We start from the raw sequence: 12782 nt of genomic DNA on the forward strand, positions 1-12782 counted from the left end.
GAAATCTCAGAAGAAAAGATTTTATTTTCTGTATTATATGGAAATAAAATGATGTATACCCAGAAATGGAGGGGAAAAATTAATAAAAATAGTTTATTGTTCCTTAGTGCTGAGTACAGCAATGACCAAATACAGAAGTATTTCTACAATTAGTTCACATCACATTTTAAATTATCTGTGATATTACACCATCATTGTTATGGTTGGGGTTGTTGTCTAGTTTTATATTTAAGAGCTTTATTTATCTTGAAAACAATGGCTTTCAAAAAAATAGCCAGAATCAATCTTTGGTGCAGTGGCATGCCCAAGGGTGGAGGGGATGGGGGTGGGAGTTATAATTTCCCCTTTGGCCCAGTATTCCTAAAAAAACAAACAAACAAAGAGAACATCAAAGGCAGAAAAAGATGGCAAAATGAGGACAGACTACTAAAAACAAGTATACGTATCCCCTCCTTTCCTTTCAAATATTCTGTTCATGCCACTGCTTTGGTGTGATACACTCATTTTCCTGCTCCTTCCAATATGTAGGGTTTGTAAATTGAAGGGCTCGGGTGTAAAACATGGTGACATTTTGGTTATTTTTGAGTCACAAAGTTACATGTGCTATCTTTCAATTTTCGAGTGAAATTGCCATGTCATACAATTTGCATTGAACTCAGTGAAGCCTTCTGAAATTGGTAAACACAACATGAAAACAATTTATCTACAGTAAAGCTTCTAATCACCTTTTTTCTCAATTAACTAAGAAATGACCAAAATGTCACTTACCATGTTTTACAACCAAGCCCTTCAATTAAGAGATTCCAACCACTGCTCATATTTACATGCCAAATAATAACAACAATGAAGTTAGTAGCATCATGCCAAATATTATAAATGTCAAAAAGTATTATTACATTGTTATTTTCATTATTATTATTATTATTGAAATATAATAACAGCAACAGTAATGCACTTCCAAAGGCTACAATGTTTTCTACTATTTTGGACATTACTGTTGTTACTATTATCGTATCTATGTACAATAAGAATGAGCACTTGCCTGGCTCTCTGTCAAAGTGTTTAGCAAATCAAGTTACAATGGCAGATGCACTAGGTTCAAATCATGAGTAATACATGGAGACACATCCTATCATCTACCTCATTATTCATCCTCATTGTTGTGATTAACCTAGATGGATAGAAAACTATGTACAAAATAACCAAAATTGGAATACAGAGAGCCCAGGTAAACCATATACTTACGGATGCACAGTGGTTGATGACCATCCCAGTTTCCATGCTTCTTGCACTGTCTCTGGGCATTTCCTTTTATGGTGAAGCCCAGGTCACACTTATATGTGGCCAAGCTGTTCTTGCCTTCTCCTGAGAAGGATACATCCCCATTCAAGGGTGCATCAAGCTCCAGGCAACTCCCACAGAATACTGACTCCTGAATCTGAAAAATGCCATGAAAGTTCAATGCACTAGCAGCATGAATAATGAAATTTTGGCCAATACCAATAAAGTACCAATATAAAAATTACCGATACCGATAACTGATATTATCCCGATCCGATGTAAAATTCCAAATGGTCCTTGAAGAACCTGAATACAGTCAACTCTCGATTCTACGACCCCGGGTATAACGACCCCCTCGAAGTAACGACCCTTTTCCCGGGAACCGTGAAAAATTTAGAAAAAAGTTGAAAATTTTGGAAAAAAAGTTGAAAAATTGAAGGAAATCGGCCGAAAAATGCGTGTTTTTTTTTCCCAATCATTCCCTTCACGAGCTCTCTACCGCTCACAATTGGGTCTGAACTAAAAATAGACACCACCACACCATGCTTGAGTGATATCCAATAGCACTTGACCTCTGCCCCCCCTCCCTCAAGCGCACCAATGTTACCCCGCACCCGACGGCCGCTACCCAACGTGCCAGGCTTGTTTTGCCATGCTTTCTCTTGGATACGCGAGAAGAGAAGATCGAATGTGCTTGGATGTTATTTTAAATCGACCTTGACTTGTTTCCTTGTCCTAAGAGCTGCTGAAAACTCGCAGGTGAGGAGGGGGGGGGGGAGCAGCCCGAAATGACTGCTGGACTTGCAGTCTTTGCCAATGTGTATGGCAGGTCAAGCTCTTTCATCGATAAATACACCACCTTGAGAGAAAAGATCGTAGGAATGTTCGAAAATACAGATGCGTGGCGCCTGGAAGTCTGGCCCATCTGTCCAGCTCTGACCTAGAGTTCAGCAGGTTCCCGTGAGTGAGCAACTTTCGGCCTTGTAGCCGACAACTTCCGGTAACCGCTTTCATTCAAAACGTGTTCTTTGTTCCCTGCAACACTTCATAAAAAGGCGAAACTGTTAGAGATAATCAAAGCCACATAGGCGAACTAAAGATCGTCAACCCGCTTAATGCGTTGTCATCCAGGTTTCCACAAAAGTTTACTTCGATCTTACGTGCATCATAACTCCCGTTTCCCCACTTCATACGTTTTCCTAATTGTGTCGTAATATCTGCTATCTGCCAAAAAAGTGTTCCGTTGGCTGACTGACTTCTCCCCTTTTTCCTGTTAGCAAAGGGGGGAGGGGCGATTTTCTTGCTGGTGTGCCCACACGGGCTGATTACAGGCGAGGGTGGAAGTGGACCCACCCCTCTTCCTTTAACGTCTAAAATGGGGCAACTAGTTCTGGATATATTCCTGAAAACGAACAAAAACAGAATAAAAAAATTAACCCTCCCCCCCTTTTTCCAGCTTATTCTCCGCCACTGGTGTGCACGGCACCTCCCCCCTTTTCCCAGCTTATTCTCCGCCACTGGTGTGCACGGCACCTCCCCCCTTTTCCCAGCTTATTCTCCGCCACTGGTGTGCACGGCACCTCCCCCCTTTTCCCAGCTTATTCTCCGCCACTGGTGTGCACGGCAATGTTGATAATTGCAGAATTCAGGTCTTTTTTTATGCTGTTGTCTGCATAGGAAATATTACCCGTATTATTGTCTGTTGCATGGTAAAACGTAGAGCAAGGGACATTTCATTCTTCTTTACACTACTGTTAAAAGTTCCGTCTTCGACAGTTGCGTTATCTTTTAAATGCTGGGACTTTTCTCTTCCGCCACCTGTTGCTCGAACTTCCAGCCGGTCTCCTTGTTTTTACGATGCAGCTGGCGCCAGTGTTTTGTCTAGCGTCCGCAAAGCTTTTGCTTGCCGATAACGGCAATGACTCATCCAGCGCGAAGAAAAATGTTATTGTTTTGAATCTCGCAAAGCTGTTTTCATTTGACGATAACGAAATTCGATCTCCAGAAAGGAAAACAAGAGTTAAAACAACTTCATGTTCTGCGCCTTCTGATAAGCAAAACTGTAAATTTAATTCACATACGCTTTTCTTCAGAACCATTCATGTGAAGAAAAAAAAGTGCTCAATGTAGGAATGGTCGCCGAGATCGATTAGAAAGACATTATTCAAGGGGAAAACTTTTGGAGGAGTGGGTGTTTGACATCGGGAATACTCATAAATCCAACATTAAATCATCGATTAAGGTGAGAGTAAATAACGATCTACCATTTTGACATGTAAAAGTGCGCAGTTTCATAAAGCTTGTTTTCAGTTCATTTTATGCTGATGGGCTAATCGGGACTAAATATACAGTTTAAAGTAAAATTCAATTCCAAACCTAAATGACTTTCGACTGGGACGCTGTTTAATAACGTGTCCTAGAATACGCATTGGGTGAAGACAAATCGCAAGTTGCGCGTTTCCTTTTTCACACTGGATTACAATGCAAGTCAAAGAAGGAGTTTGGACTGCTCCCTTGAATGGGGAAGGGGGGAGGGTGAATGGAGTTGGTTGAAGCAAAGAAAACGTGTTTATTTTTGCGATGTATTTTACACAGCCGAACCAGAACGAAAATTACAGCCCCGCCTTTTTTTTTGTCTGGTGCCTAGAAAGGTTGTGTTGTTTCTCCCGAGAGATATAATCTTACCAGTTAATCTTGTAACAGACAATGCTCCACTAGACACCTATAAAATCCAACATTCATTCTGCCCGATTATCTCCCGACTTTTGCTGGCGCCAGTGTAACTGGTGTCAAGATTCTTCGAGTTTCGCTTGCAATAAGCGAGAGATTGTTTTCCTTTCCATAGGTCTCGGTGCAAACGGCTTTCTCATGAACTATAATTGTAAGAATTTCCTGGAAAAGCAACGACTGTGCACAATTGAAAGAAAGTAACATTATTTTTTGTGAAAACGTTTTCATGTTCTATTTTCCTTCTCACAACACGCGTCCTGTGCATAACAGGTTGTATAACTACCAGGATAAATGGTGTTACCATCTCCTATGCATCTTTGTGTCCGTTTGAGCTCCGTTTAAGCAGAAAATTGGGGCAAATTCCAATAACGACCCCTTCGAAATAACGACCCTTTTCCCGGGAACTGTGAAAGGTCGTTGAATCGAGAGTTGACTGTAGTTCATTGACCTCCTTAATACTTTTGTAAATGTTTGTTTCCAGGTTCTTCAAGGACTTCCCCCCCCCCAACAATCTTGGCCTCCAAAATCCCCCCACCAAAAATATCTGTGGGGGGGAGATTTTTTGTAACAACAAACAAAGGATAATCAAGTACTTTTAATATCAGATATACTTCACGAAGAATAATAACGAAAACACACACAAATTAGTGTGGTTGCGAGTGTTGAATGATTTTTCTCTCTCAAGAGATCATAAACAAATCTATAGGGTGTTTTCTTTATAGGTTTGTTTTTCGACATGGCAACACTGCTGCCCACGACAGCCAAGTGAACAGCTGACAGCAGTGTTGTGCTCAGTGTGGTGTGCCATTTCATCATGAATAGTCTTACGCCAGAACAACGCCTGCAAAATGTGCAACTGTATTACGAACATCATGGTTTAGTGTGTGCAACGTACAGTGAGCTACGTCCAATCTACAGTCGACATAAGCATCCATCCGAGCAAGTTATTTGACAAACCATGGAACGTTTTCGCACCACACATACTCTAATTGATACGACGCATCTGCAGAGATGGCGTACAGTGCGCACCGAAGAAGTTGTTGCTGCTGTGGAGCGTAGTGTTCAGGAGGACCCGAATGAGTCTATTCGCCATCGTGCACAGCAATTGGAGCTGTGTCCATCCACTGTATGGAAGATTTTGCGGAAAGATCTTGGTTTACGAGCGTACAAGATCCAGCTCGTGCAAGAATTGAAGCCGCCTTACCACCGTATGCGTCGTGAGTTCGGTGCCTGTGCCGAAACCGAGATTGTCCATGATCCTCAGTTTCATCACAAAATTTTATTCAGTGATGAGGCCCATTTTTGGTTGAATGGCTATGTCAACAACCAAAATTGCCTCATTTGGAGTGGCGAAAATCCACAAGCCATTATTGAGACGCCGTTACATCCAGTGGCATCTCCTGACCCCGAACTTCAGGCGTTGGCAAAGAAGGAATGTTAACCCCTCCCCCTCTCGTTTCTGTGAACCAATATTACAAATTTTCTCCGTACCTTTTTGGTGTAATTTTATAAATATTTAGAAAAACATTAAATTACATAAATTATTTTAAATGAAGTAAATACTTCATTTAAAGTATTAATATATTTGAAGGGTAAGGAGAAAATTAATATACTATGTTCAATACTTCGCCATACAATTAATTTTTAAAGCACGAGTTTTCAACCAGAGGGGTTGGTGGAACTCCCATCAGCCCTAAAAAAACACCGTGGACATAAGAATGACCCGTTCATTGAAAAATCGCTAAAATGCACATTCCCGGTTTTTCCCCTTACCCTTCATTTATCCTTCCAAAAAGTAAATTTTGAAAAATCAACTGCTCATTACTTATAGTTACTTGAATTCCAGTCTATTCTTCTTTCTTTAGAGAGAAATGCGCTGATCACCGCCTCATAAAATTTCGATTTATCCCCTTCTCGCAGCTTAGAAAGTAATTCTTTCTGGATGGAGATAAGACTTAAATTCCTCATCCGGTTCTGAGTTTGAGTAGATCGGCAGAATGTGTGGATCCTCTTCAGTGATGTGAACGATCTCTCGACAGATGACGTCATGGAAGGAATTGTTGCGATCAACACTGCTAATTTATACATTTCTGTAAACTCACCCACTAGATTCGTGTCCAGTAGATACTTTACAATCTCAATTGGTGTTTTCTCTGATCCTTCAGTGGAGGCATACCAAACATAAAGTTCATTCTTCTGCAGTTTGGTTAAATTAAACACACTGCCATAAATTTCCTGCAATTTATGCACGAGATTGTGAGGAAAGTTCTCTCTTTTATTCAAGTAGCCCCGTGGGATTTAGTAAATCAAAATATTGCAATTTTTCAAATGATGCGAATCTACAGCCGGGAAGAAATAACCTGGCAGTAACGTCACTCCCTGCTAAGTCAGCGTTGCCAACTACTATGAAAGGAACCATAGCACGAGTAAGAGTACGAGCAGCAAGAATCGCGGTGCAAACTACCAATCTTCAATTTAATGTTAGCACTGCTAGATGTTTATTTTATGTTTGTTTATTTTAATTATTTCATATAATTCGGCTTTCAGCAAACCTTCTGCATGCGGAATATTGTGAGATGATAGCCACGACTTCATTTCATCCTTCTGCTGTTTGATGTTGGGATTTTTTTCAGTAACTTGTTGTGGTATGGAGGATTGTCACACACAATAACAAGTTTGGGGGCAGATTGGAAAGAAGCTGTTCTTCGAACCACAACATAAAATGGTTAGCGTTCATCTCCCCATGATAGTCACCAGAAGTTGTTTTTGAAAGGAACACTAACTTCGCCCCTCCACAAATCCACTTTCACCACCGGCATGCACAATAATAAACCTGGACAGTGTGGTGTGTGTTCACGAAACTTTCATCCATATAAATGAAAGACCGGCGGTTTGCTCTGTGCGCAGTTCTTTAACTTCACGCAAAAATGATGGCCGCAACGCAACGATGCTGTTTCGTTCAAGGAATAGCTTCCTGCTGTTTACGCTGTGCTTTTTTAAATCTGAATCCTAATTTTCTTATGATCATACGCAACGACCAACGCGAAACCTTAAAATTAACATTTTCTTGCAGTTCCTTCATCAGTTTATGTATGGTGACAACAATGCCTTTCGTGTATTAAACAATGGATTGTTTGGCGCACGACTGCTTCATCAAAAGAATCCAGATTTGTGACACGTTGCTGGGCGTTCGGTCGGTTTTTGCCCGCCGTTGAAAAAGATTTCCCGCTCGCAATCGCAACACTTTTGTGTTTCTTCTTCAAAATTCTCCACACAGATCTTTCACTGACACCTGTCGCCACGGGCGTTCTGTGAACAGCTGTGGTTTTGTTTTCATCGCAATCAAAGTACTTATACACATTGAAAACTATTTCTCTTGTATCGCTGTGCAAGGGCTTACCTTTCTTTACTCCACTGCTCATTGTACAACAATGACAAAACCAACCAAAAAAAACTCCCTAACAAAGAAACAAAATAGCCTGCAATCCCTCGCTCGTAGCTGCGGTTTGTTAGACTAATTAGCAGTGTGGGGGTTTGCACGCCTGCATCACCCCTCTCGGAATGATTTCGATTGGTTTGCACGCCACCTTGTCGTCCGCTCTAGCGAATGAGCCTTCGCTTCTGGAAGGAGAGGTGAAGGTGGGAGATGACGTCACTGCCAAGCTATTTCTTCTGCGCTGTAATTGTTGTCTGGTTGCTGATATTATCAATGATTTCAAAGTAAAGCCTCCGGCGGTGGTCTTTGTGATTCGCTGTTCAGTCGCCTCCTTTTCATTTCAACAACCTCTTCCTCTTCTACTGCACCAGTTATAGAATTCCATAGAGTTTCGAAATTCTCACTTTCCTTTTTCAGCTGTTGTTGAAATTCAGTTATTTTATTACTGCAGTACAAAATATCAACATTTTTAGACTGCAATATACTGAATAATACGTCTGAAAAGGCAAGCAAGTTGGATAAAGCCTCTTTTAAAAATATATTTTCGAAATCCTTCAGGAAGCTAGAAAATCCTCTTGGAGTCATTGCAGTCAAATGATCGAAGTCTCCACTTTCATTAACATGCTCAAAAAACATAAGCAGTACTTCTCTATTGTCATTGACTGTCCACACTAGCCTAGAGGTAAAATTTCATCTGGTAGGGGCTAATGACGGGAGCTTTCTGGACATGAAAGCAGAAAGTTCGTGTAACCTCTTTGGAGAATGAGGTTTAAGTGATTTAAGACCACAAAATAACACCTTAAGCTCTTTGTTACATTCTAACGATTGTTGCAGCACCAAGTTCATGACATGAACATAACAATGCATAAAAAAAGCTTTCGGATAATTTTCCAAAACTTTACTTTGAAGGCCATTCAAATGACCACTCATTACAGAATATCCATCGTATGTCTGGGCAATTAATTTATCCCCACACTTATATTTATCCATTATTTCAGTCACGTGACTAAAAAGAGCTCCTGCAGTTTCATCGGCGCTCATGTCATGAAATCCAAGAAATCTTTCAATGACTTTTTTCTGTGAGGCCGAAAAAAAAGTAACACTGTTGACACCTGAGATTTTTTGCTAATGTCTGATGTTTCATCGACCATGATAGCCACAAAGTCTGTGTTTTGAATTTCATTGTAGATTTCATCTCTCAGAACATCCGAAACTGAATTTATTAAATCATTTTGAATGCCTGCCGAAGTACCGCGAAAAACTGTAGAATTTAATAAATGTTATTTTAATGAGGGATCGAACTCGGCACTTACAATAAGGAATTCCATGTAATTGCCCTTATTTAGAGAGGCTGCATTTTCCTCATGGCCTCGGAATGGCAGTTCTTGCTTTGCTAAATAGCAGACGGCGTTAATCAACCTCTTTAATATTTCCGTGTTCTCTTTTACTTTTTCATTGTGTAGCTCTATTTCAGCTTTTCGTTGAGTATCCAAAAGAACGTCAATTCTAGTAGGGGTGGCAAAAAACTACCAAATTTAAAGAAACTATAAAGATGCAATTCAGACTCGCTGTGTTTTCTCACTTCAGTATTGAGATGATTCAAATCCGCATACCCTTGATAATTCCCAACACATTTTTTAGTCTAGAATATTAAACATGTCCAACAGTAAAATTTATTCAACACATCACACCTGCAAAGCCAGTCTCAAATTTCATAGTGTTCTTTTCGAAAATGTCTCTCAAAACCTTTTCCAGCACCACTTTTTCCTTTAACACATGTTGACATCGTGAGATTCGGACATGGTCGACCATTGTCAATTACTTGTTTCTTCTCTGAATACGAAAGCGAAGAAAATGAATTATTTAAATATTTTTGCACAACACTTTCACTATTCTCCATCTTAAAATAATCACATCACTTCACACCACACATTTAAAAAATAATGCACAACAATCACGAGCAAAACAATGCGGAACGCGGGATGAATGAAAGCCAAAGCGTTGGAAACAAATACAACGCCTTGAGAAGCTAACCATGGTGGTGGGTGGCAGGGTGCGCATGCACGGTCATCCTATGTTTTGGCAGTGGTAAGACGTTGTATTTCCTCTCCAACGCCCTGGCAGTGCGGGACCGATCTGCCTTCCTGACAACCACTGCGCGCTGCGCCGGGTTCGAAAACTACCGGGCGCTCGAGACTGACAATTAAAGAAAATCGCTCAAAATCATAATTTATAAAAGTGCAGATACTTTCTTCTATATTTCATTTTCCTTTGGCCGTTGACACACGACTTACACACCCAGAGAAATCGCCACTAGTTACATCCACAAAAAGTGATTGTTTGGTGTGATTTATGGCTAGTTGGAATCATTGGTCCTTATTTCTTCAAAAATGTTGCCGGCCAGAATGTGACAGTCAATGGAGAGCACTATCGATCCATGCTTCAGGACTTTCTCGTTCCCCACTTGACTGGCATCAATGTGGAAGAGCTGTATTTTCAACAGGATGGCACAACATGCCACACAGCACGTGCCACAATCACTTTATTGAAGGAAACATTCGATGAGCGCATAATTTCGCATCATCGATCTGTGAATTGGCCTCCAAGATCATGTGACTTAACACCTTCAGATTATTTTCTGTGGGGATATGTGAAGTCGCTCGTCTACGCTGATAAACCTGAGACGATGGACGACTTGGAAGCCAACATTCACCGCGTGATTGCCGATATACGGCCCCAGCTGCTCGAAAAGGTGGTCAACAATTGGACTTCCAGACTGCGCTTTATTTGTGCCAGCCGCAGCGCCCATATGCCCGAAATCATCTTTAAAGAATAATGGCATACAATTCTCTTTCCAATAAAGCCAATACCATGGCCAGTACCACGAGTTTGAGGTGTTTTATGCACAATAAAAGTGAAACAAGACTGCAAGACAATAATAACTATGAAATCTAACTGATTTATATTAACATAAAGCAAAAAATAAATAAAAACTTATTCATAATAGAAACACTTCAACTATTTCATAATTTAATATCTTTCACTAACTAGTAAAAGAAGTAGTTTGCTACTTTATAATATCTAATATATATAAAAGTAACACAATTTCTTTATATGTAATTAATAATAATAATATATTTTAAATTTAGTGAATTATTTTTACTTATATTAACATTATAGATATGTACAGGGTGGTCCAAAAGTGTGGAAACACCTGAATAAAAATTGAATGGCATGATATTTCCAAAAACTAACATTGCAGGTTTGTAATAGGGGTGGGGGAAAATGTTATAGGTCATATGACGATGACGGCGGCCATCTTGAATGCAACTTTAAAAGTTCAAATGGAAACCATGTCGTGTAATGCCTCATTTCAATAGAAAATTTTCTCTCGAGTTCAACGGTGTGCATAATTTTGCTCTAGCACCAACAGGGACGAAGTTATTAACGTTTTTATGCTTGCTTTATTGTTGCAGGTGACATTACACAGCATGGGTCTCACGCAGGCAGAACGCATTGAGATCGTGTTGATCTCAGGCGAACGAAGCACGAGGGTGATTTCAGACGATTTTAACCACCGTCACCCAGATAGGGTCCCCATCCATTATGGTACAGTCAGTAAAGTGCTTGCAAAATTTTGTGAAACTGGGACTGTGGCTGATAAACCAAAATCATGATGGTGCCCCTCCTCATTACGGAAATTGTGTTTGTCAGTACCTGGATGTGAAGTTTCCCAACACTTGGATTGGACGAAGAGGTGCTGTGGAGTGGCCACCACGTTCCCCAGACCTCACTCCGCTGGATTTCTACTTGTGGGGACATGTCAAGGCCATCGTTTACTCCGAAAATTGTGTTCGTAATTAACACGTTCCACAGTTAATGCCAGTCTTGATACCCATTCGTGCAAATCCCTGCATAAAGTGTCTGCAGTAATGCTGGCACATGCATCAATGATGCGTTGCTTAAGGTGAACAATATCTCGAATTTTCTCAGAGTAAACAATGGCCTTGACATGTCCCCACAGGTAGAAATCCAGCGGAGTGAGGTCTGGGGAACGTGGTGGCGACTCCACAGCACCTTGTCATCCAATCCAAGTGTTGGGAAACTGCACATCCAGGTACTGACGAACACAATTTCCGTAATGAGGGGCGCCATCGTGATTTTGGTTTATCAGCCACAGTCCTGGTTTCACGAAATTTTGCAAGCACTTTACTGACTGTACCATAATGGATGGGGACCCTATCTGGGTGACGGTGGTTAAAATCGTCTGAAATCACTTTCATGCTTCGTTCACCTGAGATCAACACGATCTCAATGCGTTCTGCCTGGGTGAGACCCATGCTGTGTAACGTCACCTGCAACAATAAAGCAAGCATAAAAACGTTAATAACTTCGTCCCTGTTGGTGCTAGAGCAAAATTATGGACACCGTTGAACTCGAGAGAAAATTTTCTATTGAAATGAGGTATTACACGACATGGTTTCCATTTGAACTTTCAAAGTTGCATTCAAGATGGCGGATTTCAAGATGGTGGCCGTCATTGTCATATGACCTATAACATTTTCCCCCACCCCTATTACAAACCTGCAATGTTAGTTTTTGGAAATATCATGCCATTCAATTTTTATTCAGGTGTTTCCACACTTTTAGACCACCCTGTATATCACATAATTTATATATACATGTTTGTGGGCCGAGGGGGGGTTGTAGATTAAGATCTTTCTCCCCTTCCCACCAGTCTTCAATGATTTTGCACCCTGGCAACAATGCTACCACTGCACCATCGAGGAGGCCCCAGGTGAATGCAGTGGAAATGAAGTTGTATATTTATTATTTAGACATTTACTTTTGTAGAAACCCGGCCCCCATGGCGGAGTGGTTAGGACATCGTGCTACGATGCCAGGGGTCCTGGGTTGAAATTCTGGCCTGGGCATGGATGTTTGTGAGTGTCCATCATATCATCACTGATCCCCATCTTCACAAATTAGCCAAAAATGGCACAAGAAGTGAAGTAAAATAAAGCAAATCATTCAATCAAATAACTTTTGTAGAAAGTAGGGCATGGAGATTATCCATAAAAAATTACAACAAAATGGAATAATTTTGCACTAAATTATAAGATATATATATATATATATAGGTATATCAGATCTGTAAACTAATCAGTAGTTTTACTGATAAACCAGTATGCTTATATCGGCCAATAACGATAAATTACCAATTGATTTGCTAATGAAGATTCAAAAGTGCGAACATAAAAATCTACTGAAAACTAATAAGAAATGGCATTGTCCAGTGATGACTTGGAATGGTTCCTTTGCCTCTATAATAAAA

The 12782-nt window shown here is 40.4% G+C and overlaps 1 protein-coding gene across 3 annotated transcripts in view; it reads right to left on the bottom strand.

Moving 5' to 3' along the window:
• Positions 1-12782, bottom strand: part of LOC146000424 (sushi, von Willebrand factor type A, EGF and pentraxin domain-containing protein 1-like) — a 194569-nt gene that overhangs the window by 62802 nt on the left and 118985 nt on the right. For all 3 annotated transcript variants that reach the window (XM_083138037.1, XM_083138036.1, XM_083138038.1), the window contains exon 29: positions 1246-1438. In XM_083138037.1, coding sequence (XP_082994163.1) covers positions 1246-1438 — 193 coding nt within the window. The remainder of the gene's footprint in view (positions 1-1245; positions 1439-12782) is intronic.

The sequence above is a fragment of the Lepisma saccharinum genome, chromosome 16 (assembly GCF_977018435.1).
Source record: "Lepisma saccharinum chromosome 16, izLepSacc3.1, whole genome shotgun sequence".
Lineage (NCBI taxonomy): Eukaryota > Metazoa > Arthropoda > Insecta > Zygentoma > Lepismatidae > Lepisma > Lepisma saccharinum.